The sequence below is a fragment of the Pleurodeles waltl genome, chromosome 5, assembly GCF_031143425.1.
Source record: "Pleurodeles waltl isolate 20211129_DDA chromosome 5, aPleWal1.hap1.20221129, whole genome shotgun sequence".
Taxonomy (NCBI): domain Eukaryota; kingdom Metazoa; phylum Chordata; class Amphibia; order Caudata; family Salamandridae; genus Pleurodeles; species Pleurodeles waltl.
Window position 1 is genome coordinate 1808521635 of NC_090444.1, and position 26061 is coordinate 1808547695.

The following is a 26061-nucleotide window of genomic DNA, read 5'->3' on the forward strand; positions in this document are numbered from 1 at the left end:
AGGCTTTTAGTGGCCCTCTTCATGTACTCAGCCATCCTTGATCTCAGGCCAAGCACATAATCCACAATGTCGTGCTTGGGGGGCTTAAGAGGTTGCTCCCAGCCTTCTCTAACAAGACCAAGGGGACTGGTAACAGGGTGCCAAACAGAAGTTCAAATGGGCTGTAGCCCACACCCTTCTGAGGGACCTCCCTATAGGCGAAGAGGACGCATGGGCACAGGACATCCCAACTCCGTCTGAGTTTTTGTGAGAGTCCCATTATCATACCTTTGAGAGTTTTATTAAATCTCTCAACTAAGCCATTTTTTGGGGGTGGTAAGAAATTTTGAATTTGTAAGTAACACCACACTCTTTCCACTTGGCTTTCAGGTAAGCAGACATGAAGTTTGCATCTCTGTCTGATATCACCTCTTTAGGAAAACCCACTCTTGAAAAGATACCAAGAAGGGCTTTGGCCACTGCAGGATGAATGGTCTCTGGGTACCTGGTGGCATGGTCCACTACCATCAGAATGAACCTGTTCCCAGAGGCTGTTTGAGAGTCCGGGGGGCCACAATATCTACCCAACCCTCTCAAAGGGTAGTGGCTTTAAGACAGGCTTTGGGGTGCCACCTATCCTGCCACTGGCCTGACAGGTGACATAGGAGCGACAAAGCTCCTTTGTGTCTTCAGACATGTGGAGCCAGTGAAAGTGAGGGACAAGCCTGTCCCAAATTTTGTTTTGCCCCAAGTAACATGCAAGGCGAATATCATGTGCTAAGGTCAGTAGAAACTCCCTATACTTCAGCAAGACCATCAACCTTCTGGTGCTACCAGGTTTGGGATCCCTGGACTCTGAATATAGGAGACTGTCTTCCCAATACACCTTATGGGTGCCACTGATACCCCCTGCCTCTTGTGCTGCAGCTTGGTGCCTTGAGCTCTCCAGTGTGGGACGGGTCTGTTGTTCCCTACTGAATTCCTCCCTGGCGGGCTCCCCTGCACCCAAGAGCTCAACAGTGTCAGCTTGCAGCTCCTCTGGTGTAGGTTCCACCCAAGGAGTGGATCCTTCTCCCTCTGGAGTTGAATCCTCACTGGAGGCTGAAGCAGGGGGTACTCTCTTACCCTTCCTGCTTTTGGGTTTAAGAAGCTCTTTGTTCCAGGCTCCAAGGATCCTTGCCTTTTTTGCTTCTTGGCCTGTGCTCTTGTGAGGGCAAAGATATGCTCTGGAATGCCCAGCATTGCTGCATGGGCCTCCAGTTCCACTTCAGCCCAAGCTGAAGTCTCCAAGTCATTCCCTAGTAGACATTCTACAGGTAGGTCAGAGGAATATACAACTTTTTTAGGGCCAGTAACTCCCCCCCAGCTGAAATCAATAACTGCCATGGGGTGGCACAAAGTGTTGTTATGAGCATCAGTCACTTGGTGTGTTTGACCAAGTAGGTGTTGTTCAGGAGACACCAGTTTTTCAGTCACCATAGTGACACAGGCCCCTGTGTCCCTTTAGGCCTCAGCCTCAACACCATTTATCAAGGGATGCTGCCTGTACTTATCCATGTTAAGGGGACAGGTAGCAAGTGTGGCAAAGTCAAAGCCCCCATCAGAGACTAGCACTGCCTCAGTGGTCTCTCTAATCAGCCCAGACCCCACTACAGTCCCTAAGGTGAGCCCAGCTACACTGTTGGACTGACTACCGTTAGTAGTCCCACCACTACTGCTATTGCTAGGGGCACTAGGAGTAGAAGTAGAGTTAGTTGTGGTGGAAGGCTTAGTGCTTATCTTAGGACAGGAGCTGTCCCCTGCCCTATGGCCTTTGTTTCTACAAACATAGCATCAATGCCTTTTGAAGTTGGAAGAAGAGGAAGAGGATTTGTTTCCACCCCCAGAGGAGTTTTGTGGGCCTGATGAAGACTCTTTGTGTTTATCTTTGTTCCCACCCTTGTCTCGAGACTTACCTGCTTCCTTCTTCTTGTTGTCACCCCCTGTGTGAATCTTCCTACTCACCCTGGTTCGGACCCACTTCTCTGCCTTCTTTCTCAATTCTTGGTGAGAGGTCAGATCAGAGTCCACCAGGTATTGATGCAGCTGATCAGATACACAGTTATTCAGACTGTGCTCTCTTGGAATTAGGTTGTATAAGCCCTGATAATCACTAACTTTACTCCCATGCAACCAGCCTTTTGGAGCTTTTACAGAGCAGTCCCCAAAATCTACCCAATCTTGGCAGGACTCTTTCCTGGTCTCTCTAACTTTGATCCTATACTGTTATGTAGTCAGACCAAACCCACCTAACAGTGCTGCTTTCAAAACTGTGTAGTTGTCTGCATCTTCTTCTCTGACAGTGAGGAGCCTGTCCCTACCCTTGTCACAGAAGGACGGCCCCAGAATTCCTGGCCATTGACTTTGGGAGACACTCTATACCTTATAGGCCCCCTCCAAAGCAGTGCAACACTTATAGATATAATCTCCCACCTTGTAAGGTGGGACTACTTTGTTCAAGTTCCTAGAGTCAAAAGAGTCCTCCTTGACCCTGGTGTCCCTGAAACTAAAACTGCTGCCGCCATGGGGTGCTAACCCCAAACCCTGCTTCTCTCTTTCCACTGCCAGAGCCTCCCCATCCAGGGCAAGCTGTAGCTCCTGCAGCCTCAGCTTAGCCTCTTCCAATCTCAGTTGTCTCAATTCCCTATCTAGGAAATCCTTCCCTGAATTGAAACAGTGGGTCCCCTCAGACACTGAGGTTAAGTGAGACTTAGCAGATGAGGATCTATTCCTCCTATTGGGGACCCTATGAACCAGGCCTCTAGGATTAAAGGTGGGCCTACTAGTGTGACACCCCCCTTCTCACTACCTCCTGGCTTCTGGCAGAGCTGTGATGATCCCCAGTGTGTGCCTGACCTATCCTATCTAGGATGGGTGAGCCAGACTCTGCTTCCTCTTTCTCCTCCTGGAGAACCGCAGAGTGTTACACAAATAAAGGGGATTTATTATAGTAACACAAGTACTAAAATACTGAATAGGCAATACCCCAACTAGAGGTAAGTAAACACACTATTATGTAAACACTAGAAGTCAGGAGTTAGCATAAAAGGCTATAGAAAACAGTGAAAGCAATAGTAACTACTGAAGGTCCTGGGGTGGACCAAACCATATACTAAGAAAATGGAATGCAGAAGTCGGGTCCCCATCCAAATAAGTGGAATCAATAGACGGGAGCTGGAGGAACTAGGATCCCCAAAAGGTAAGTACCAGAGTGCCCCCCAGTGACCAGGAGAATAGAGGTATGTATCTGGTTTTCCCCAAACCCACCAGAAGGACTTCAGAAGAGAATTATGCAAGACCCAGACAAGACTGCAAGAAACCAAAAGTGGATCCTGGAAGAGAAAGACTTGTAAGGGAAGGGGACCAAGTCCAGTTCACGTTGGAGTGTCTGGTCATGACAGGAGCCACTACCCACCTGTCTGTGGATGCAGGACCAGGTCGATGGTGAACGAAGACAGTCAGCAGTGCAGCACTGGAGCAACTGAAGAGTTCCTGAAGTAATGCAGTCGACGTCCCACGCCAGAAGGAAGATTGCAGTCAGCCTTTGGTGTGGAAAAAACACCAACAAGCCTTGGCAAAGGCAAATGTCGCTGGAGAAGAAATGCGGAGTTGCCGGGGGCCAGCAAGGTCCAGGAGTACTCAACCCACAGAGGAGAGTCCCAGGTGACCCTCAGTAGTGAGGAGAGTCACAGGAAGAGAAGGCAGCTCCCACAGGCGACCCACAGGCAGCAAGCACAGAAGTCACAATGAGCCCCACACAAAACACCTAGAAAGGAGTCCTATGTTACTGGAGAAGCATGCAGAGGGCTGTGCATCACAGGGAAGAGTGCTGTGGGTTGGGGCTACACGGAGCCCTAGGAGGAGATGCAAACAAGCCTTGGCAGCTGCAAGGGACGCAATGCATGGGGGTACTGTCCTATGTGGAGAGGCAAGGGCTTAGCATTTCCCAAGTTGGACAGCTGGTAGAGAGAACCAAGGGGGTCACTCCAGACCACCACCAGTGATGCAGGATCCAAGCAGCTGTGCAGGAGAGGAGATCCACGCAGCCGGTCATCATTGCAGTTGGTGTCTGGGGATGCAGGTGAGTGACTCCTTCACTCCAAGGGAGATTCCTTCTTGCTTCTTATGCAGAATGAAGACTCATCACCTTCAGAGGATGCACAGCCAGGGAAATGTTGCAGTTGCTGGAAGGAGCCAGAGAAGCAATGTTGCAGAGCAGAGTCGGTGCTAAAGATGCAGATTGTCAGTTCCTGGAGGGTCCAGTTGCAGTTCCTGTGGTCACCTAGCAGTGTGACCACCTATCAGGAGGGGGCTGTGACCTACCTGACCTGAGTGGTCTGACCTGGCCACTCAAATGCTCCCAGAGGCCTCTGCCACCCTGGATTCAAGATGGCAGAATCAAGTGGCCACCTGGAGGAGCTCTGGGCACCACCCCTGGGGTGGTGATGGACAGTAGAGTGGTCACTCCCCTTTCCATTGTCCAGTTTCGCGTCAGAGCAGGGACTGGGGTTCCCTGGACTGGTGCAAACCGGTTTATGCAAGGAGGGCTCCAAATGTGCCCTTCAAAGCATGCCAGTGGCTTGGAGAGGCTACCCATCCCAAGCCTTGTAACACCTATTTCCAAAGGGACAGGGTGTTGCCTCCCTCTCCCAAAGGAAATCCTTTGTTCTGCCTTCCTGGGCTTAAGCTGGACAAGCAGCAATGGGAAAGAAAGCTGTCTGTAGGATGGCAGCAGCATGAGCTGCCTGGAAGAACCCTGCAAACTGGTAGGAGCAATGTTAGGGGTCCTCTAAGGAGCCCCCAGAGTGCATGGAATCATACAACCAATACTGGCAACAGTATTGGGGTATGATTCCGACATGTTTGATACCAAACATGCCCTGGTTTGGAGTTATTGTTATATAGCTGGACACGGTGACCTGTGTCCAGTACATGCGTAAAATGGCATCCCCGCACTTCTGAAGTCCACGAAAATTGAGCTGGAGTCTGTAGGGCCACCTCTGCTCTTGCAGGGGTGCCCTCACACACAGGTACTTGCACCCTGCCTTCTGGGCTAGGAGGGCCTACCATAGGGGTGACTTACAGTGACCTAGTGTAGTGACCTGAAGTGAAAGGGTGAATGCACCTTTTCATGTAGGCTGCAATGGCAGGCCTGCAAACACATTTTACATGGACTCCCCTTGTTGGCATAATACATGCTGTGGCCCATAGGGAACCCCTGGTGCTCCAATGCCCTGGGTAACTGGGTACCATATACCAGGGACTTACAGGGGACACCAGTATGCCAAATGTGGGGTGTGTGAAGTCCGAAGCAACCAAATTTAGAGGGAGAGAGCACAGTCACTGGGGTCCTGGTTAGCAGGATCCCAGTGAACACAGTCAAAACACTGATAGGAGGCAAAAAGTGGGGGTAACCATGCCAAAAAGAGGGTACTTTCCTACACTGTGCTGCACTGCTGGTCTTCTTCGTCCCTCATCGACCTGGTTCTGCATCCACAGAAGGGTGGGTAGTGGCTCCTTCCATGACCGGACACTCCATCGCGAACTGGACTTGGTCCTCTTCCTTTGCAGGTCCTCTTCTGCCAGAATCCACCTCTGGGTTCTTTCAATCTTGTTTGGGTCTTGCACAGTCCTTTTCCAAAGTTCTCCTGTTGGGTTTAGGGAAAACCAGGTACTTACCCCTGATCTCCTGGTAGCTGGTTGTCACTCTGGTATTCACCTTTTGGGGTTTGTAGTTCCTCCAGCTCCCCTCTAACGATTCCACATCCTCAGGTGGGGGACTGTATCTCGCATTCCACTCATGGCATTCGTTGTGATGATCAAATCTGGAAATGGAGTAAGGAACTTTAACCCCTGAGAGATGTGATTGGTTTGAGAACACCACTAAAAGTTTTTACCTTCCTTGGTGTGACTTTGATCAAGCCCTCAAAGGACCCTTGAGACTGGATCCACTGACATTGCAGCTCCTCTTATAGTGGCCTCATCTTTAGTCATGCTAGGTGCACTAGATTTATTGAAGAAGAAATCATTCCCAGGAGAGATTTGAAGGTTCTCACTGAAACAAACTTTCTTTTGGAAATTGTGAGAGCTAGATTGGACAGCCTTAGTTGCCTTTCTTTCAAGAGATAAGCTTTGTTTCTGTCTATCTCAAGTTTCGCACCCAAAAAGGCCATTTTGAGCCTTGGGGTGGTGGATGACCTCTGATGATTTACCGTCAGGCCCAGACTGTGAAATAAGGCAAGGCAGGCGTTGATGGCTTTAGAGGCCTGCTGCGGTGTAGGTGGCTTTAGTAACCAGTCGTCTAAGTACAGGAACATTTGAAAACATTGGTTGCGCAGAGCTGCGGCCACTTGTGCGAGACACTTTGTGAAAATCCTGGGTGCTGACTTCAACCCGAAAGGGAGGACCTCAAATTGATAATCTGTACCGGCTAATGTAACGTGAAGGTATTTGCAGTGCCTGGGGTGGATGGGTAAGTGGAAACAGGCATCTTGGAGATCCAATGATGTCATGTATACCCCGCTGTTGAGAAGGTGGAGGATATCTGACAGGGTTATCATACAAAATAATTTTTGCACAGAAATTTGTTTAATTTCCTGAGATCTAGAACCTGCCCCATTCTCCTGACTTCAGCCCTCATTACTACCCTGACGGTCCAAAGACCGCCAGGGCCGTGGTGGCGGTGTCACGGCCGACGGGCCGGCAGTGACGACCACCACATTATGAGTGTGCGGTTTGGCCTGTACCAAACCGCCACATCCCCACTGGTACTACCAGGGTGGTTAGACATCCGGGCCGGAGATCAGCATCTCCAACCTGGCAGTCCACCCAATACCGCCGGCGGAATCACGAGTCCCCTTTCCGCCAGGGATTTCATGGCGGTAGCACCGCCACAAAATCCCTGGTGGAAAGGCTACCAGCGACAGGAACTTGCATTCCTGTCACTGGTACATGACTCACCCCCCCACCTGCCCAAGAGCCCTCCACCCCCCCTTCCCTTACAACATTCCCACCCCCACCTCCCTGAACCCCCCCAGTAATCTCCCCACCGCCCCCCTCCCAGTAGTGACCCCCCCAGCCCCGCATACAAGTACTCACTACCCACACCCGATAACTGTACTTAGCCCCCACCCCCCATACACGCACGCAGACACACACAGCCTGACACTCACTCACTCACAACACCCTTACACTCACGTGCACACTCTCACAACACCCTCGCACTCACGTGCACACACACACACGCAACACCCCCCAAATCCATACACACATACACGCACACATGCACAACACCCCCACTCACACATGCACTCACTACATTCACCCCCATTGACACTCATACACATTCCATCCCCCAACCCCCTCCTTTTATCAACATACACACACACACAATCCCCACCCCTGTCTACATGCATGCACACACGCACCCCAACCCAGCATTCACATTCACCCACACACGCATCGCCATCACATTTACACTCATGCATGAACACTCCCCCTCCCTCCCATTTATGACACGCATTCATACACTCACACACATCCATTCACACACCCCACCCCCCTCCCATTGTGGAGGACACTTATCTCGTCCGACGAGGTGCTCCTCCCTGAGGGGACGGGACCTGGCGCTTCCACGGCCGGCAGTGCCCCACCATCAGGACACCACCAGGCCGTATTACAGGTTGTAATATGGCTCTCAGAGTCCTTTTGGCGGAGCGGGGCCGGCGGTGGAACCGCCTCTGCGCCTCCCACCTCCAGCATGACTACTGGAAGATTTCCGCCCAAATTGTGGCAGAAATCCTTCAGTATGGTGGTCGGAGACCGCCAGCACTGGCGGTCTTTTGGCGCCTGTGGCTTCGGCGGTCTTAGGAAAAGACCACCGAAGTCATAATGATGGCCTTCTTCTCTTTTTCTAGGAAGCACCAAGAGTAAAAACCTTGTCCTCTCTGATGAGTGGTGTTAGACCTTGCTGTGGCTCTAGGACTCTGAGCACTTTACCACTGCTGATCAGTGCTAAAGTGCAGGTGCTCTCCCTTCTAAAAGTTGGTATGATTAGCGTATACCTAATTGGCACATTTAATTTACCTGTAAGTCCCTTGTACAGTGGTATCCCCATACCCAGGGCCTGTGAATGAAATGCTACTAGTGGGCCTGCAGCGCTGCTTGCACCACCCACAGAAGTAGCCTTTCAAACCTGTTCCAGGCCTGCTAGCGCAGGCCCTGTGTACGCAGTTTAATGCCACAGGGACCTGGCATCTAAATTTACTTGCCAGGCCCAGAACTCCCCTTGTACTACATGCAAGTCACCCCTAAGGTAGGCCCAAGCTAGCCCTATGGGCAGGGTGCTATGTATGTAGAAGGCAGGACATGTGCCTGGTTGTGTGGCCTGTCCTGGTAGTGACAAACACCCTATTTGGTTTCTCACTGCTGTGATTGCTGCCTTCTCATAGGATTGCATTGGAAGAGCCCTGCCTTATGTATTGTCTGATTTATGAGGGGTAGCGTAGGCATGTTTGGTATGGTTGTAATGGTAGTGAGAAATGCTGCTTACTGGTGTAGGTGGATTTGTTTATCATCATTACAGAAAACTCTGCTCTCACCATGTCCAAACAGATCAACGCCGTCTCCTCTTCTTGTTTCAACACCCTCCGCATGCTCCGCAGGATCTTCAAGTGGATTCCAACAGGAACCAGGAAGACGGTGACTCAAACCCTCGTCAGTAGCAGACTTGACTACGGCAACGCACTCTACACAGGCATCCCAACGAAAGACATCAAACGACTCCAACGCATCCAGAACGCATCCGTCCGCCTGATCCTCGACATACCCCGCCGATGTCACATCTCCACCCACCTGAAGGACCTCCACTGGCTCCCCGTGGAAAAAAGGATCACCTTCAAACTCCTCACCCACGCACACAAGGCACTACACAACACCGGACCCACCTACCTGAACACCAGACTCAACTTCTACGTCCCCACACGTCAACTCCGCTCTGCCAACCTCGCCCTCGCCATCGTCCCCCGAATCCAGCGCAAGACCTCTGGCGGCAGAGCCTTATCCTTCCTCGCCGCCAAGACCTGGAACTCTCTCCCCACCTCACTACGCCAGACCCAGGACCTCCTCACCTTCAGGAGACTCCTCAAGACATGGCTCTTCGAACGCTAGCAGCACCCCCCCCCTCTCCCCAGCGCCTCGAAACCCTGTCGGGTACATAGCGCGCTTTATAAATTCACTGATTGACTGATTGATTGATAGAAAGTGAGCATTTCTCTGCGCTTATGACTCTGGTGTTTTGCAGCTTGACTCCAATCCACGTCTGGGAAGAGGCGCAGTTGGGCTTTGTGCATACTTGTCAGGAAACCTGTACACAGGGAGTGTGGAGGTGTCACAGAGGTGCATTGAATGATCTTCCTGGGCTGAGAGAAGGAGAGGCAGGGCACACTTGCATCTGTAAAGGCTGTGCCCTGGCTCTCACACAAAGGGCTCCTTTACCCCCAACTGATGTTGGGAGCCTGTGTTGGAGGAGCGAGGGGGCACTCCCAGAACTAGTTGTAACTGGTTAGAATCTCCTCTCCCCCTTTTGTCAAACCTTTGCAAAACTGAGTATAAGTACAGGGGATATTCCCCACAATTGGAGACACTCTGGACTTTAACATGCTTGTAACTGGACACAGAAGGTTTCTGGAGGGACTCACCAGGAACCGCCTTGGACTGCTGATGCTGTGATGACCTGTGACCTGCTGGTTGGAACTGCCACTGACTGCAACCCTTTGTGCTGACTTGCTGCTGGGCCCGGGTGGGCTGCATTTGTCTTGTGCACCAGGAAGGGTGTGGGCGAGCCAGCTGGTGTGTACAGGACGGGCAGGGAGGAGGCCTCATCAGAGGCCTCCCCACCCCACTGAGTCCCCAAGTGAGTTGCGCTGTGCAGAAGGGCGGGGAGGAGGCCTCATTGGAGGCTCCTCGCCCTACCGTGCCCTCATCCTTGTTAGGAGGTCGCAGGCGGGGAGGAGGCCTCATTGGATGCCCCTGCACCGCTTGGCCCCCTTATTCTGTTTTGTTGAGCTCTGCCCCCCATTGGGAGGGCCAGCTGTGGCCCGGGGGGGGGAGGGCTGCAGAAATGATCACTGTCCGTTTTCAGTGCGGGGCCCAGGAGGGGCCACAGTATAAAATCAGAGGGGGTGCGTTCCACCCCCCTCCCCCAGTCCATAAAACAGCCCCAAATTTAGTGCAGAGGAACGCTGCCCCCCCCCCCCCTTTTCCCCATGGCACAAGAGGTGCCTTCAGGGTAACAGGTACATTTGTTGTTCCTTGTATGGCCATCAGGAGAATGTAATGCTAACCTGTTTTTGTCTAACTTGCTATATGATGTGCCATATGCTTGCTAATGTTCCTGTTATGGACATGTATGCTGATCTGTGTTTATGACTTGTCATGTATTTCCTAATTTTCCTGGTATGGGCATTTATGATACTTTTATGAGAAGTGTATTTCTATGGTAATGTTTTCGTGACTACTGCTTTAGTTGCAGAATAATGAGTAACCTGTGTGTTATATGTGACTATTGCTGATTTCTGCAGAGTAATAGTACTGTGTAATGTTCTGACAACTGCTTGGGTAGCAGGGTATTACTGACATGTTGTATTTGGTCTAATGATGTTGTGTACAATACAGTTTATTTTTATATAACTTGGTGTTATGTTTCCTTTGTGGTGGGAATAGTGCATCACATGTGTTGTGTGTGTTGTGTAAACGCTTTACACATTGCCTCTGGGATAAACCTGACTGTTCATGCAAAGCTACCAAGGGGGTGCGCAGGGGTTACCTTGGGTGTGTAGCTCCCTCGCCCTGACTAGAGTGGGTGGGTTCAGACTGGCTTAGGTGCATACCCTAGCCAACCAGAAACCCCATTTCTAACAAGTGGGAACCTTTTCTATTGCACCCTTGGAAAGCATTTGAGATACTTCCTGTTTTAATGAATGAAGATGAGGTGAATGCGTCTTTGTTGAGGATGGTTCGGTGGTTTGTGCACAATCTCTAACGTATGACCAAAAGTCACTATGTACAACACCCACTTGTTCGATTTTATTTGTTTCCAGTTATGTTGGTAATTGGAAATATTTCCGCCCACTTGGTTCATTTGGGGGAGAAAGGAACTGTAGCCGGCACCCAATGCAAATCATTGTTTACGTTTCACCTCCCGACTTTGGGGGGCTGTTTCCTTCTACCACCTTGTTTGACGTACGCTGCTGCAGATGGTTGATGATAAGATTGGTGGTAAGTCGGCCTGTATTGCAATTGTGGTTGGTGCTGCCTATGGTAAGTACCTCTAAAATAAGAGAAACCTCTGCCTCTGCGAAAGGGTTGCTTCCTATACTGTAGCATACCCAGAGAGCGAGCTGTATCTGTGTCGGTCTTGATGGCTAGTAAAGCAACATCTATGTTCTAACCAAACAGGGTTTCGCCATCATAGGCCATATGAAGTATTCTTGACTGAACCTAATTTCTAAATGAGGTTGCCTTCAACCAACACTGGTGGCGCAAGACTGCTGCTCCCGCTAGTTGCCGAAAGCCTGTGAAGCCTATCTAATGCACAGTCAATAACTTCTGCAGATGTGCGCTCGCTCTCCTGTAATATTTTCCATGTCTTGGGTTGTTTGTCCTCCGGAATGAGGTCAATGAAAGCACTCATGTTAGACTGACTGTCGTAGCATCCTAAGATCGCCAAGGTATTGACTGCATGTATGGTGATGGCTGACAATAATGAGAATCTCTTTCTGATATTATCTAAACGCCTGCCCCCCTTGTCTGGCGGAGCCAAAATGGGAGCAGATGGATTTTTAGAGCACTTTCGGCAGCTTGAGAAATGACAAAGTCTGGCTTTGGGTGCTCTGTTAAGAAGGATGGAGAATTGTCCGTAGCTTTATATTTTTGTCTAGCTTAGGTAGAACTGGAGGGACTGTGGCGGGATTTTTCATTATTTTCAGGCCTTCACTCCAAATGTATTCGATAATGGGAATAGCCTTTACCGCTTTTCTTGCTTGCTCCTTGAAATCATGAAGAAAACAATCCAAATGGGAGACAGATATTGGCAAATGAAAACGTGTGGCAGCCCTATCCATCAAGTTATGAAATCTTCCTATATCATCAGGAGGAGAATCTGATGGATGAGGAGGTGGTGGTGAAGGTGTAGGAGCTAAATAATCATCCCATTCGCCAGTAGGATGTTCTCTCGAGGAGGTGATGTCTTCCCTGGGAGGTGCGGCTATCGTAGAGGTCGACGTGAATCTAGGTGTAGCTGGAGGTGGAGGCATGGTTCTAGGTGTAGCCGGAGAAGGAGGTTGTGGCTGTGAATGTTGTTGTGGTTGTTTCGGAGTTGAATCCGGAAACCTTTTCTTATAGTCCTGAAGCATGGGCTGTAGATCCTGATTTAGGGAAACAGGCATCTGTACTATACTGCACGACTTCTGATGTTGCATCGGTTCATAATAATGCTCATGGGGTGTGTAATATGGTTCATATTCCTACTGTTCATAGTGGTTATCATCATCATCCTGATATTTGACGTGCAACTGAGATGAACTGTGTGTATCACCGAAAGGTCCCTCCTCATCAGAGTCTTCCTAGTCCAAAATATGACTAGACAATAAAGTTGATACCTTGTTGGGGGATGTATCGTCAGGACGCAAGGTAGGCCTGGAAACTTTACAAATCCTGACTATTGCATGGCACTGTGTGATATGGCATTGTTTCCTTTGGGGTAGGTAATGCCAGTGTCACCGTCGACGGTGGGGTCATTGATGACGATATTGTTGTTGATGGTGTCGATGATGGTCCCGTCAATGGAGTTGCCGTCAACCGTGTTGTCGTCGGTGCCTTCGTTGACGGTGTTGTCCTCAACGATGTCTTCTTCGTCGCTGGTGTTGTCGACGATGTCTTCATCGTCGACAGTGTTGTCGTCAATGATGGTTTTGTTGATGAATGTCTCACTGATGATGGCTTCAACGATAAATGGATCGTGGCACAGGAGACTTAATCGACGACTCGGAAGTTGTCGATGGTGGAATTTTCTTTTTGGCTGGAGTCTTGTGTCAGTCCCCTTCACTGAAGCGATGGGCGTTTTATAGCCATCGTCGACTATGTCAATGTCGACGATGGTCTTGTCGACAAGACAGTGACGACGGTGGACGTTGTGGTCGTCTTCAACATCATCATCAATGGAAGTGTCATTGTCAACTTAAACTGAAGTGGTGTCTTTCTAGATGTTGACAGCTATGAAGAAGGAGAATGTTGACGAGTCTCCTTTTTGTGACGTGGAGAGGATGGCTGCAAGGAGGCTGACCCTGCTAAGGTTTTGGGTCTTTGTGATGTGATATATGGTGCTTTTTGCTCTCCTCAGAATGCCCCTGGTCAGATAATCTAGACCTTTTTTTGAGGTTTTGGATCCATGTCTCTATCCTCACCTGAAGCAAAGGACTTTGCTTGTAACCAAAATAAAAGTCTTCCTTCCCTGTCCCTCAGAGTGTTAGCAGAGAAGGTGCGACAAATCTTGAGGTACTTCCCCTGATGCTTGGGATACAGGCAGTACAGGCAGTGCTTGTGTGGATCATCCATGTGGAACCTCTTCTTGCCACAGGTTTTACAAGGGTGAAAAGGGGCTTTTTTGGAGGTATCAGACATTTTCTGAAGTAGAAAGTTGGTTCTGAGCCAAAAAAACTTAGCAGAGCTCAGGGAGACTCCCTTCACAGGACGTGTGGTAGAAAATCTGAGGGAATAAACCTCTCTTGGGAGTATTCCAGAGGGTGCTGGAACCTGACTGGTCATATGTCAAGTTTGGTTCTTTTTTCAAAAGGACATGGATAGGCTATATGTTTTAGTTTGCTATCATTATAGCCAATGGTTATTCTTACTTACTGCTTTTCTAAGGTACTGTGGGACTCCCACTTCGAAGACTGGGATGATTTAATCATGCAACTCTATGAAAGATCCAATACTGGATAATTTAGCTTTTTTCCAAAACAGGAACATCAGACAGCAGATTCTGTCTGCAAAAATTGATTGAAAGCGATGAACAGATAGTCTTCAGCATTGGGATGTTATGTAGACAAGATCTTAACTCCTGGGAAGGTCTTTCCATGCATGTGTTGCTGCTGCAGAGATTAGCACCGTTACTGTCTTCCTTGCACTGAAAGAAACTGCAAAGTGATAGGTGAAATGCTTGAATTAATCTATAAATTAATCTGAGCTACATTCCGGTCTGTCATTTGGATCTCGCTGCATTCCACTGTTTCATTTTGTTGCTTGCTGTGTTATTACAGAGACAAGGCTTATATAGGAGCAGTCCAGCATTCCTCCTTCTGACTGGGAGCACAGGCGGCCCAGATATGTTTCAGTTTTAACAGGCCTCTTTGGGATAGTGTGATTGGGGCACACACGGAGAGATGCGCCACCACCCCCTTTGGGCATACCCGATGCATCCAAGGAGTTCCACTATGAAATAAAGTACCCAACAATGATGTGATCTATCCAGCTTAACCCAGTGCTGTTTGGAAGAGCTTGTACATGATTTTACGACCCTTTACATCTGATAGGTGGGTGCAGGAACCACTGAACAATGAACAGAGAGATGCTCACTTACCTTCCTCTGTTTCTCCCATAGGACATGGAGATCAGTGTCTCTGAACTCCAGACCAGTCTCAATGATGCTGTGAAAGATAGTAAGTATGGAGCCCTGAAGCTTTCCTGAGGTCCAGCTCCTGCCTAGAGTATCTAACATGTGGAACAGAAGCATTAAGTTAGAGACCTGGGCAGGCAGTGAGAAGAAGGCTCAGACATGTGCAGCACTCTGTAGTTACTCAGCTACCTTTGTACTTTATAGGTTCCAGTATATGCACACACAATGGGCGAGGGAGGGAGGGAGGGAGGGAGGAGAGAATCAGATGTTGTGGTGCCAAATATTGGTGATGGGGCAGCAAGGTAGAGGGCAAAGTGATATGACAAATCGGGGTGTGCGCAGGGGAATCTGGTATGATCATAAGACAGGCACATATGGGAGTAGTGATAGGAGACGGGGTGCAATAAGCCTTTGTGGAAAAGCTGGTGTGTCAATGGATGTGAAAATAAGCACCACACATCAGAGAGATGGAGAAAAGAATGTCTGACACTTGGGGGATGGGGCAGACAGGATCAGACTTGCAGTCAAGTGAGGATGAGCAAAGCACAAGTGTCAGGGGAATGTCCTCATGGCAAACCACAAAAAAACAATAACAAAATGTACAAAACATTGGTATAATTGAAGCCTGTATTTAAATATGATATGCCAATATTTAAGGGCCAATGTTTGTTTGTTATTCACATGATTGTCTAAATGAAACATATGTGTATGCCATCCTTTTCTACCCCCCCAGATACTCCAATTCCTCCCTGCAGACACCTGCATTGGTCCCCTCTAGGCTGCATGTCCTCAAGATCCTCCGATGCATGTGACCGTTTGTGCTAACACTGTGTCTTTGCCCACTGGTTCCTCTTGTGCAGTTCTTCGAGCCTTAGAAATCTGATTATAGCAGGTGTGGACTCTGCCACACTTACGTGCAGGTAAGGATTGCACAATTAGCACTAATGCTGACCTTTACCCCTAGACAAGGACCTGAAGACAGATGGCTTCAGCATGGAGTCCTGCCGCCAGATGGTCAACCTGCTGGATGTATCCTCCCATGGTGTCTAGTTCATTTATTTGTAGTTTTGATTTAGCCTCAACTATCACTGCAAGTGGGGCTTTGAAGCACTTAACCAAAGTGTTTGAATTAGCACAGGACAAAAGTACAATAACAATAATTTTATAGGAGAAGAGCTGTGACCATGAAGCATGAACAGGAGGAAAAACAGTTCTGGTTTGTCTAAAGTTGAACATGATCAAAGTTAGAATGTTAATGAAACAGTATCATGCTAGTTTGGTAGCTCTGTGGACTAATTCATCTACTCCAGGAATCTGTATTTGACACCACTGGTTCAAATCCATGGGATCCACTTAGCCTTTCATACTTTTGATGTCGGTAAAATGAGTATAGTCCAGTTGGGTAACAATAACCATCTGTTATTCAGCACCAAGATGGCCCAAGGGGTAAACGTGTGCTTTTATGGTGTAAGAGAGGAAAATCAGAATAGGTAACATAACAGAGGAGCAATGATCATGAAATAAACAAAAGTCTGAGTTATCTTGCTAATTTAAAAATTATCTTAGTTTAGTTTAATTAGGTATATCAAATTAGAATCATGGGTAATTGACAGGTTATGATAGGTAGAACCAAGAATGGGTAAATGTCTTCAAAAGAAACATCTTGAGAACATGTTTTAAAGGGTTTAGAGATGGAGCAAGCTTAATCTAGATCGAGAGAAGGTTCAAGTTACCAGGGTTGATGCCAGAGAATAATCGACTGCAGGTAGATTTGATATTGAAGGCAGGTATTTGCAACCCAGTTTTCAAGTTCCACTGAAAATTAAAAATTTTACTTTAGGTAGCTTTGTAAGTGTTGATCACCTCCTTGTCACTACTTCCCAGTGGTTAGCTATCTGAGGAAGCTGGGGATATGTGGTCACATATATGGGGCATGAGGAATGATAACTTTAAAATACGGATGATTTTCGGATGGGAGTATAGCGAAAAGGGTTGTTGGGGGAGATATTTTTTCTGTTCCTCGTGCTACATGCATTACCAGCTAGGACAATGGTGGTACAAACTAACGTTCAGGGGGGTTACCGCATAATATCATGGAACGTCAATGGCCTGAGCAATAACATCAAGAGGAAAGCAGTAACGTTGTTCGCCAAGCATAATGCTCCAGACATCTTGTTTTTGCAGGAGATCCATTTACTTAGTACCAAATGAGGGTTTCTAGGCAGATATGGTCAAACTCAAGTGAAACATTCTGGTTTTACTTGTGGTTTTAGAGGGGTTGCAATTCTTTTTTGGAGACCAATTCCATTATCGGTACACGCAGTGCACATGGACGAGCTTGGTAGACACATTGGGGGTCATTACAACCCTGGCGGTCAAAGACCACCAGGGTTGTTTCGACTGAAGCACCACCAACAGGCTGGCGGTGCTTCCCATGGTATTATGACGCCGCACCGCCGGGACCGGCGGTTTACCGCCACGGTGGTCCCAGCGGTTTTAATCTGCCAGGGCAGCGCTGCTTGCAGCGCTGCCCAGGGGATTACGAGTCCCCCTACCGCCAGCCTTTTCCTGGTGGTTTGAACCACCAGGAAAAGGCTGGCGGTACGGGGAGTCGCGGGCCCCCTGACACGGCCCCGTGCAGCTTTTCACTGTCTGCTATGCAGACAGTGAAAAGCGCGACGGGTGCAACTGCACCCGTCGCACAGCCCCAACACCGCCGGCTCCATTTGGAGCCGGCTCCTGTATTGCAGCTGTGATCCCCGCTGGGCCGGCGGGCAGAAAACAGGTTTCTGCCCGCCGGCCCAGCGGGGATCTCAAAATGACCGAGGCGGGAGTGCGGCTGCATTGGCAGCCGCCCGAGGTTGTAATGAGGGCCATTATGCTTATGGAGGGTTTCCTGTGGACTCTCATGGATTTATGTGTACTCCCTACCCTGATCAAATCTGTTTTGCGCACAGTGACATGCCTCCTTATAGACACCCCATTTGGTACAACAATTCTGGGGGGAACTTTAATGTACTAATCAACCCCACCCTCGACATAAGCAGTCCTGTCGCTACAGACCCTCTCACCTACTGCGGTTGACTGATTCACTAGGCCTTGCAGACACCTGGCCTACTCAACACCCTTCCTCACAGCACTACACCTTCTACTCAGCTGTTCATGCTACCCACTGCCACGCAGATTATCTATTTGTCCCAGTTTCTGAACAACACACTGTCATTTCTATGCAGATTCTCTCCAGGGGGCTCTCAGACCGCTCTCTGATTTAAATTCAATGACAGGCTGTATTTAAATACAAAGATAGGGGAACATCTCAGAGGTAAATAAGGGATTACTTTGGCCTTAATACAGATTCTGTCCGATCTTCAGTTACCCTATCAGAAGCATTTAAAGCAGTGACCAGAGAGCAAGACATGAGCCATGTTAGACATAAACTGAGAATTAGGGACAGGGATATCTCTGAGCTTGAAAATGAAATTATGGTTTCGGAATGGGAGGAGACCGAGACTCAGAGTGACTCAACTACCCACACATCTACTGGTGAGAGCAACCCTCAAACAAAAATTACACACCATAGTGAGAACAGGTTGCCTACATTTCCAGAGTAGGATTTATGCGATGGGCGACAAAGCAGGAACAATGTTATATAGGTTTGCAAATAGGACTCACATTTCCAGACTTGTCCCCCAGATCACAAACAAGATTAATCACCTCCTGACAACAGCTGCTATTACAGAAACCTTTGCTTTCTATTACAAAAAGCTCTACAATGCTACTTCAAGTGTTTAGAATGACAATCCCATTGTCTGGGACCTCCTGGTGTGTGTCCTGTCCCAATAGGATATAGAGTCCTTCAGACCTTCCCATCGCAGATTACGAGATCCAGCAAGCCATCTCAACAATGCCCTCAGGAAAGACCCCGAGCCCAAACAGCTTCCCTGTTGAGTTTAAGAAATATGCGTCACTATTGGTTCCCCACAAAGGCACTATGCAACGGGTAACAATCTCAGTTATCCTGAAGCCCCCGGAGAAATGCACTTTCTACCGCCCAATCTTCCTTATAAACAGAGAAATGAAAAACTACGACAAAATCCTCGCCTCTAGGCTACACGGCTTGGTGCTCTCAGTGAGTCATAGAAACTAAATTGGCTTTATGTCTGGCAGAAGCACACACCATTGCTTGCAGTGCTGCATGTCATACTCTCCAAAGAACATGAAATCACTGACCCCCCACAGCCTTGATCCTTGTAAATCTTGAAAAGACTTTTGACACAGTCCACTGGCCATTCATCTTTAGGGTGCTGGAGAGGCCCATTTCCTCAGACTAGTTGATACTGTCTATGCCTCCCCATGGGCGTAAGTGAGAGTTAGTGGTGCTTTGTCCACCCCATTCCAATTCGAGAGGCCCACCTGGAAGGGCTACCCACTCTCTGTTATTCGCTTTTATTCTGGAACCCATTAGCCGAATGGGTTCGTAAAGAAGCCCAAGAGACGGGAATCTCCCGGGATGGTTGCGGTGAGGATAAAATCCCCCTATATGCAGATGATATGCTTCTTTATGTACAGAAACTGTGAGTCACGCATCTGATAATGACTCACATGGTCCAGCTTGAGGCTTAATTGGGGGAGATCTACTTATGTGCCTGTCTATGGTGACTCTATAAACTTGCAAGTCTCAGGGGATCACTTCCTCGACCTAGTTATGAAGATTGTAACAATGCAGCTTAGAAGCTGGGATTTAAATATTAGCCCTCTTCTGTTGATTCTTAACAGGTACCTTAGGGCCTGGGCTCCAGTACCCATCTCTATGATGAGTTTCGGGCCCTATTCAAAATGATGGCTCTACCATAATTCCTTTACACACAGGAATGATTCCACAATTTTGAACTTTCTATGGGCAGGCTCTACTGCCTGTGTCCTTTGCAAAGTGCAGATGATCCATGTAAGAAGCAGGGCTAGGCTGGGCGGACCTCAGACTATATTACTGGGCCTTACAAATGAGGCTCATTAAATATTGGTGGTTCGGTGTCCACCATGACAAGCTACTTGATTTGTCTAGTATTGAGAAGCATGAGCTAATGAACATTCTATATGGGAGCTCTGTACCACATGCCCGCCCCTTGTTCACTAGGTTGCCTTTCCTGTGTTTGCACGAAGAATTACGATTCATCAAAAGCTACAGGGTCCCCACCGTACTAATCTGCTGTGGAGGGGCACCTGGCTCCCTCATTTAGTCAATCCCCTTGGGTTCACACAATGGGATCCTATTGGTATAACTATGCTGGGCAATGTTTGGTCACCCAACCATTTTAAGTCCTTCGAAGATCTGAGGCAGGAACTTTCCCTACACAAATCCCTCCAATTACGACTGTTGGAAAATGGGTTATTGGTAAGGGCAGGTAGGTACCTACACCTAGCAACAAGCCACTAACCTCCACCTAGGTACAGTTAGGTCTCAGTAAATTAATCCCAGCTCAACCCTTGGTAGCTTGGCAACGAGCGTCAAGGCTTAACTTAGGAGACAGTGTGTAAAGCATTCAAATATCACAAAACAGTAATCAAATAAAACACAGGAAACAGTTTAAAAATCCAAAACCAATTTATAAAAATAGTTTATATTTTTATCTTTAAAATGACACAAAAACGATTAAAATCGGTTCAGGGGAACCGGAGATATGAATTTTTAAAGAATTATTATTTTTCTAGCGCTTAGAAACAAAAAGCGCCAATCGGGTCATCTGGTTGCACCAGGACCGGGGCAAAGTCAAAGTTTCAGGCCGACCGCGATGGAGCCCTGCTCGGCTACAAGTCGCGGGAGGCCTCGGTTAAAAAGTTACCTTCTGACTTAGTCTTTATTTTGACGTTTTTCTTCACTGGGACGAACCTGCCAGTTGAATCCGACATCCTGGAGCCCTTGTCCGGATACGCGATGTGGGTTTCCTCGGTGGAGACTTTTACCTTCGGACTTAGTCGTTTTTTCGAGATGAAAACCCTTCGACCGGGGTAAACCTGGATCTTGATCCGATGTCCATGGAGCCCTTCTCGGATACGATGGCTGGGAGGTCCCGGTCAACTTTTTACCTTCGGACTTAGGCCCTCATTCCGACATTGGCCGGCGGCGGTCGCCGCCGGCCTGTCGGGGGCCGCCAGAATACCGTTCCGCGGTCGAAAGACCGCAGCGGTGATTATGACTTTCCCGCTGGGCTGGCGGGCGGCCGCCTTCAGGCCGCCCGCCAGCCCAGCGGGAAAGAGGCTTCCACGATGAAGCCGGCTCGGAATCGAGCCGGCGGAGTGGAAGCTGTGCGACGTGTGCAGTTGCACCCGTCGCGTATTTCACTGTCTGTGAAGCAGACAGTGAAATACATTTAGGGGCCCTCTTACGGGGGCCCCTGCAGTGCCCATGCCAGTGGCATGGGCACTGCAGGGGCCCCCAGGGGCCCCGCGACCCCCCCTACCACCATCCGGTTCCCGGCGGGAGAACCGCTGGGAACTGGATGGCGGTAGGGGGGGTCGGAATCCCCTCGGCGGCGCAGCTAGCTGCGCCGCCTTGGAGGATTCCAATGGGCGGAGGTACACTGGCAGGAGACCGCCAGTGTTGCCGGTCCGACCGCGGCTTTACCGCCGCGGTCGGAATGCCCATTGGAGCACCGCCGGCCTGTCGGCGGTGCTCCCGCGGTCCTCCACCCTGGCGGTTTGAAACCGCCAGGGTCGGAATGAGGGCCTTAGTCTCTTTTTCGGATGTTTTTCTTTACCGGGACGAACCACGAAGTCAGGCCGGGTCGCGGTTGAGGCAAGCCGGCTAGAATTTCCGCGGCGGGTCGGTCCCTCTCTGGAGCTTTTTTACAAAAATTTTCAAATCTTCTCCAAACTTCTGGGGCTTCACCCAGATGTTCTTTTAAGGTTCTTTTGGGGTCCACAACTCACCCCAAGGGTCCAGAAGTTCTGTGATGGTCCTTGGGGGGTGCGGACTTCAACTCCCAGAATGCACCTGGCGCAAACTCCTTTTTGGCCACTGGACAGTGGTCAGCTGGTCACTTTTTCAGGAGTTGGTGCAGGGGACTCTGGATAGCAATTTTTCACCTGTAGCAAACAGGGAGTCCCTCCTTGAACCAGTTGAAGCCAGGCAAAGTCCTTCTTGTGGTGAAGCCCAAGTGTGCAGCTGGTGCAGTCCTTCTGAGTGCAGGTTCCAGGTGCAGGCCAGGGGTCCAGCAGGGCAGTCCTTCTTCTCCTTTAGTTCCTTTCTTGTTGAAATCTGGTAGGGATCTGAGGTGTGGGTGCAGGTCTGTCGGTTTTATCCTTGCTCCTGGGTGAAAAGCAGGGGGGCCCTGGTTCTCCAATCAGGGACAGGGTCGTCCCCCTGTGATGACCACTTCCTGGGAAGGTTGGCAAAAATCCATCCCAGAAGGCAACAGTCTCCAAAAATCCAACATGGATGAATCTGATTTTTGGAGGTTACATCTGGCTGAGCCCACCCACTGGTGTGGCTAAAAATCATAAACACACCCCTCTCCTGCCCTCTCCCAATCTAATCAAGGGGGCACCTAATTGTCTGGGGTTGCAGGATGTGGGGGTGTTGCTGGGTGCTGCAAATGTCCTTCTCTGCCTTTGAAGACCAGTTTGGCAGCCCTCCCCCTTCCTGCCTCACCATCTGCTGAGGGGAGATTCTCTCCCCCAAGCACATTCCTTTGTGTGAAGCCAGGCCACTTCACACCTCATCAAGGCAGCCTAGCAGAAGCTGCTGCAGGCTGGCCAATCAGAGCACAGCAGCAAAAACAATGCAGAGCAGAAATTGGCAACTTTTTAGGTAAAGTCTAAACTTTTTACCTGAACAAGTTATATTAAATCCAACAACTGTAAGTTGTGGGATTTATTACAACAATTAATTTGATACCAAATTCTTGGTATGTAACATTTAAGGAGACTTTAAAATTTTAAATAAAGTCTGTCCATTCTAGCCTATGAAGGCCATTTACTTCAATGAGGGAAAAACGAATTTGGCTGTTTTTACCTCACCAGGGCTTATAAATCTATTTTTATAAAGTCCCTGCTTATAGTTACATGGCACCCAGCCCTAGGGGCACATAGGGCACACCTTAGGGGTGACTTATATGTAAAAATAAGGTAGTTTAAGACTTTGGAAGTACCTTTAATTCCAAAGTCGAATTTGCATATAACTTTAATTTAAAAGCAGCCAGCAAGGCAGGCTTGCTTTTAAAATGACACTGGGCACCTCAGCAGTGCACCTAGGTGTGCACCACCTATGCTGTGGTCCCTAAACCTACATGCCCTACCATATACTAGGGACTTATAGGTAGGTTAATTTAGCCAATTATAATTAGCCTAATTTGCATATCCATTTTACACAGAGCACAGGCCCTGGGACTGGTTAGCAGTACCCAGGGCACCATCAAAGTCAGGAAAACACCAGCAAAAAGAGGAAAATGGGGGCAAAAAGTTATGGGGCCTCTGCAATCAGCCCTGTTTTCTCACAACGACATTCTGGGGGTCATTCTGACCCCGGCCGGCGGTGGAAGCCGCCGGCCTGGCTGGAACCGCCAGAATACCGCTGCGCGGTCAAAAGGCCAGAAGGCCGCCCACCAGCCCAGCGGGAAACACCCTTCCATGAGGATGCCGGCTCCGAATGGAGCCGGCGGAGTGGAAGGGGTGCGACGGGTGCAGTTGCACCCGTCGTGATTTTCAGTGTCTGCATGGCAGACACTGAAAATCTTGGTGGGGCCCTGTTACGGGGGCCCCTGAAGTGCCTTGGCATGGGCACTGCAGGGGCCCCCAGGGGCCCCACGACACCCCATACCGCCATCCTGTGCCTGGCGGCCAAAACCGCCAGGAACAGGATGGCGGTATGGGGGTCGGAATCCCCATGGCGGCGCAGCAAGCTGCACCGCCATGGAGGATTCCCCAGGGCAGCGGAAAACCGGCGGTACACCGCCGGTTTTCCGTTTCTGACCGCGGCTGTACCGCCGCGGTCAGAATGCCCAAGGGAGCACCGCCAGCCTGTTGGCGGTGCTCCCGCGGTCGTTGGCCCTGGCGGATTTTACCGCCAGGGTCAGAATGACCCCCTCTCTGTCTTACCATGGGGAATGTCTTTGAGATATTCAAGAGTACAATACAATGAAGGTTAAATTTATTTTGGAGGAACTAGAGAAAAAGGGAATTTCCAGATTATACCAAGCACTTGTGCTCAACGCCCCAGGCCTCTTGTTAGTGGTCAGACTGTAATGGAAGGTTGACCTGAGCGAACTAGACCATAAAAATCGTCTGAAATGTTGATGACCGGGTTTTCGCTGGTCATCTTTTTCCATCTTACTCAGTTCTGATACCTTCACAGGTATTACTGCGCCCCCGCGAGGCTCTGGTACATGGGGGGGCTCACTATCCCAATTGCTTCAGATTCTCTTTCTCTGAAGGCAGCGATTTTCACACGATATTGACATGTCCTGTGGTGATGGTGAACTGGCAACAAATATCCTCCGTTGTTAGCAAGGTGAAAGGCAGACAAGTGGAGTCTGAGCCAAAATTAGCGTTATTGAGGTCAAATAGGGGGTTCCGAGAAACACTTGCACTTTTGTGGAGATCGACTTTCTTGTTGCAAAGAGGGACATAGCTCAGCATCGAAGGGATGCCAAAGCCCCCATACTGGTCGAATGAACACAAGACATGGACTTTTGTGCAAAAGTAGAGGAACTGACATACAGGGCTCTTGGTGCTATGAAAAAATCCTATGAAAATTTGGAGCGGGTGGTGGAATTATTCACAACAGTAATGTGTATTCTGTGGCTTCCCTTCCTCGCCCCCAGTGTTTTCCCTCTAAATCGATTGTTGATCGTCATCTAGGTTAAACATTTCCATGGTGTCTAACTGTCATGTCTAGTTTATTGTTCAGTTGTGACTGAAACATATTAGAAAAGGCTGTTAATTTTTTTTATTTTTTATTGATTATTAGCTTTTGTAACCACAGTGAGATCAGCTTCAGTAGATGCCAGGGTTTTCAATAAGACATAAGATTGCTCGGAGAGTTTGTAAAGTTCCTGTGATACATTTAAGTCACATTAATGGGACAGAAATTTACTTTTGATTGAATTCAAATCAGATTTGGAAAGGAGCTCTGGATTAAAAAATGGCTTTGGGCCACCTAATGCTGAGAAATAAGTCTTTATGTTAATTCAGCCATGGTATACTATCATCGCTATCTAAGTTAACGTGATCTCTCAATAACGCTTGATTAAACTCAGTTTCCCTGTTGACTCAGAATGAAATCCATTGTAAGAGGGACAAAGCTATATAAGACAGAGGTAATTCTTCATTTTGTATAAAGGACAACGTGCTCTGTGGTAAAGATAACGGCTGTCTCAAAAATGATTTTCCATTATTTGTACATTAGAAGAAGTATCCACATAACCCCAGATACTTCCATAGGATATGTCTGAGACTCATGTAGCCAGAAAGATCTTTAGTAAGGCTTTTATCTGCTTATTGCCCAATCTGGAAGTAAAATCAAACACAGGTGACATACATCGCCAGAAGATGTCTTTTCAATGTTATTAACAGAGGCAATTAACTGGTGTGATCAAACAACACATCTAAATAAGAGAACAAGTCTACCCTGCTAATACTTCATACAATCTTGTTTTAGTGGATCTGGGCCCAACCAAATTGATGTGTGATTTATAAGTTGTTGCTTAGATCCAAAGATTTCATACATGTTATAAAGGAATCGAGGAATCACAAATTGATGTGTGATTTATAAGTTGTTGCTTAGATCCAAAGATTTCATACATGTTATAAAGGAATCGAGTATATGTTGTAAACCCACATCGGTTTCAGCAAGTAGGACTGCGTTGTCAGCATAAAGTAATGAACAAAAGGTCATTAGCCAAAATTAGATAAAACCTGTCCTTTCACTGCTAGAGTTGTCTCCAAATAGTTAATGGATAGAGTAAAAAGGCAGGAATCTAATATCCCCCTTTGTCTAGCCCACTGCTTAATTTCAAAGACCTGAGTACTGTGTCACTGAGACAGACATATTACTTTGGAGATCAAAAAGAAAGGATGTTAACATCATATTCAATATTTTATCTCACTTGAGTCTTCCAAATGCAGAAGTAACGTCCGTAAAGACTATGAGTATGATGCCTGCTTAACCACTGTGTATTAATTAACAAGAAGATCTGAGGTTAAACCCTGGTCAATTGTGCTTAAAACAGACTTAAAACCATATTGTATTTCAGAAATGTTATGGTGTTCTTCTGCCCATAAAGATAGCCTATTTAAGACCACCCGCTCAATTACTTTCACAACTGTTTTGGTAAATGAAATGGGTCTGTAACAGCAGGGGTCATTGGTGTCCC

General features: G+C 48.4%; 1 protein-coding gene across 1 annotated transcript in view; it reads left to right on the plus strand.

Annotated features, from left to right (window-relative positions):
* Positions 1 to 26061, plus strand: part of LOC138296827 (calpain-1 catalytic subunit-like) — a 434447-nt gene that overhangs the window by 375923 nt on the left and 32463 nt on the right. The window contains exons 14-15 of the mRNA XM_069236288.1: positions 14678 to 14735; positions 15657 to 15721. Of these exons, the coding sequence (XP_069092389.1) occupies positions 14678 to 14735; positions 15657 to 15721 (123 nt within the window). The remainder of the gene's footprint in view (positions 1 to 14677; positions 14736 to 15656; positions 15722 to 26061) is intronic.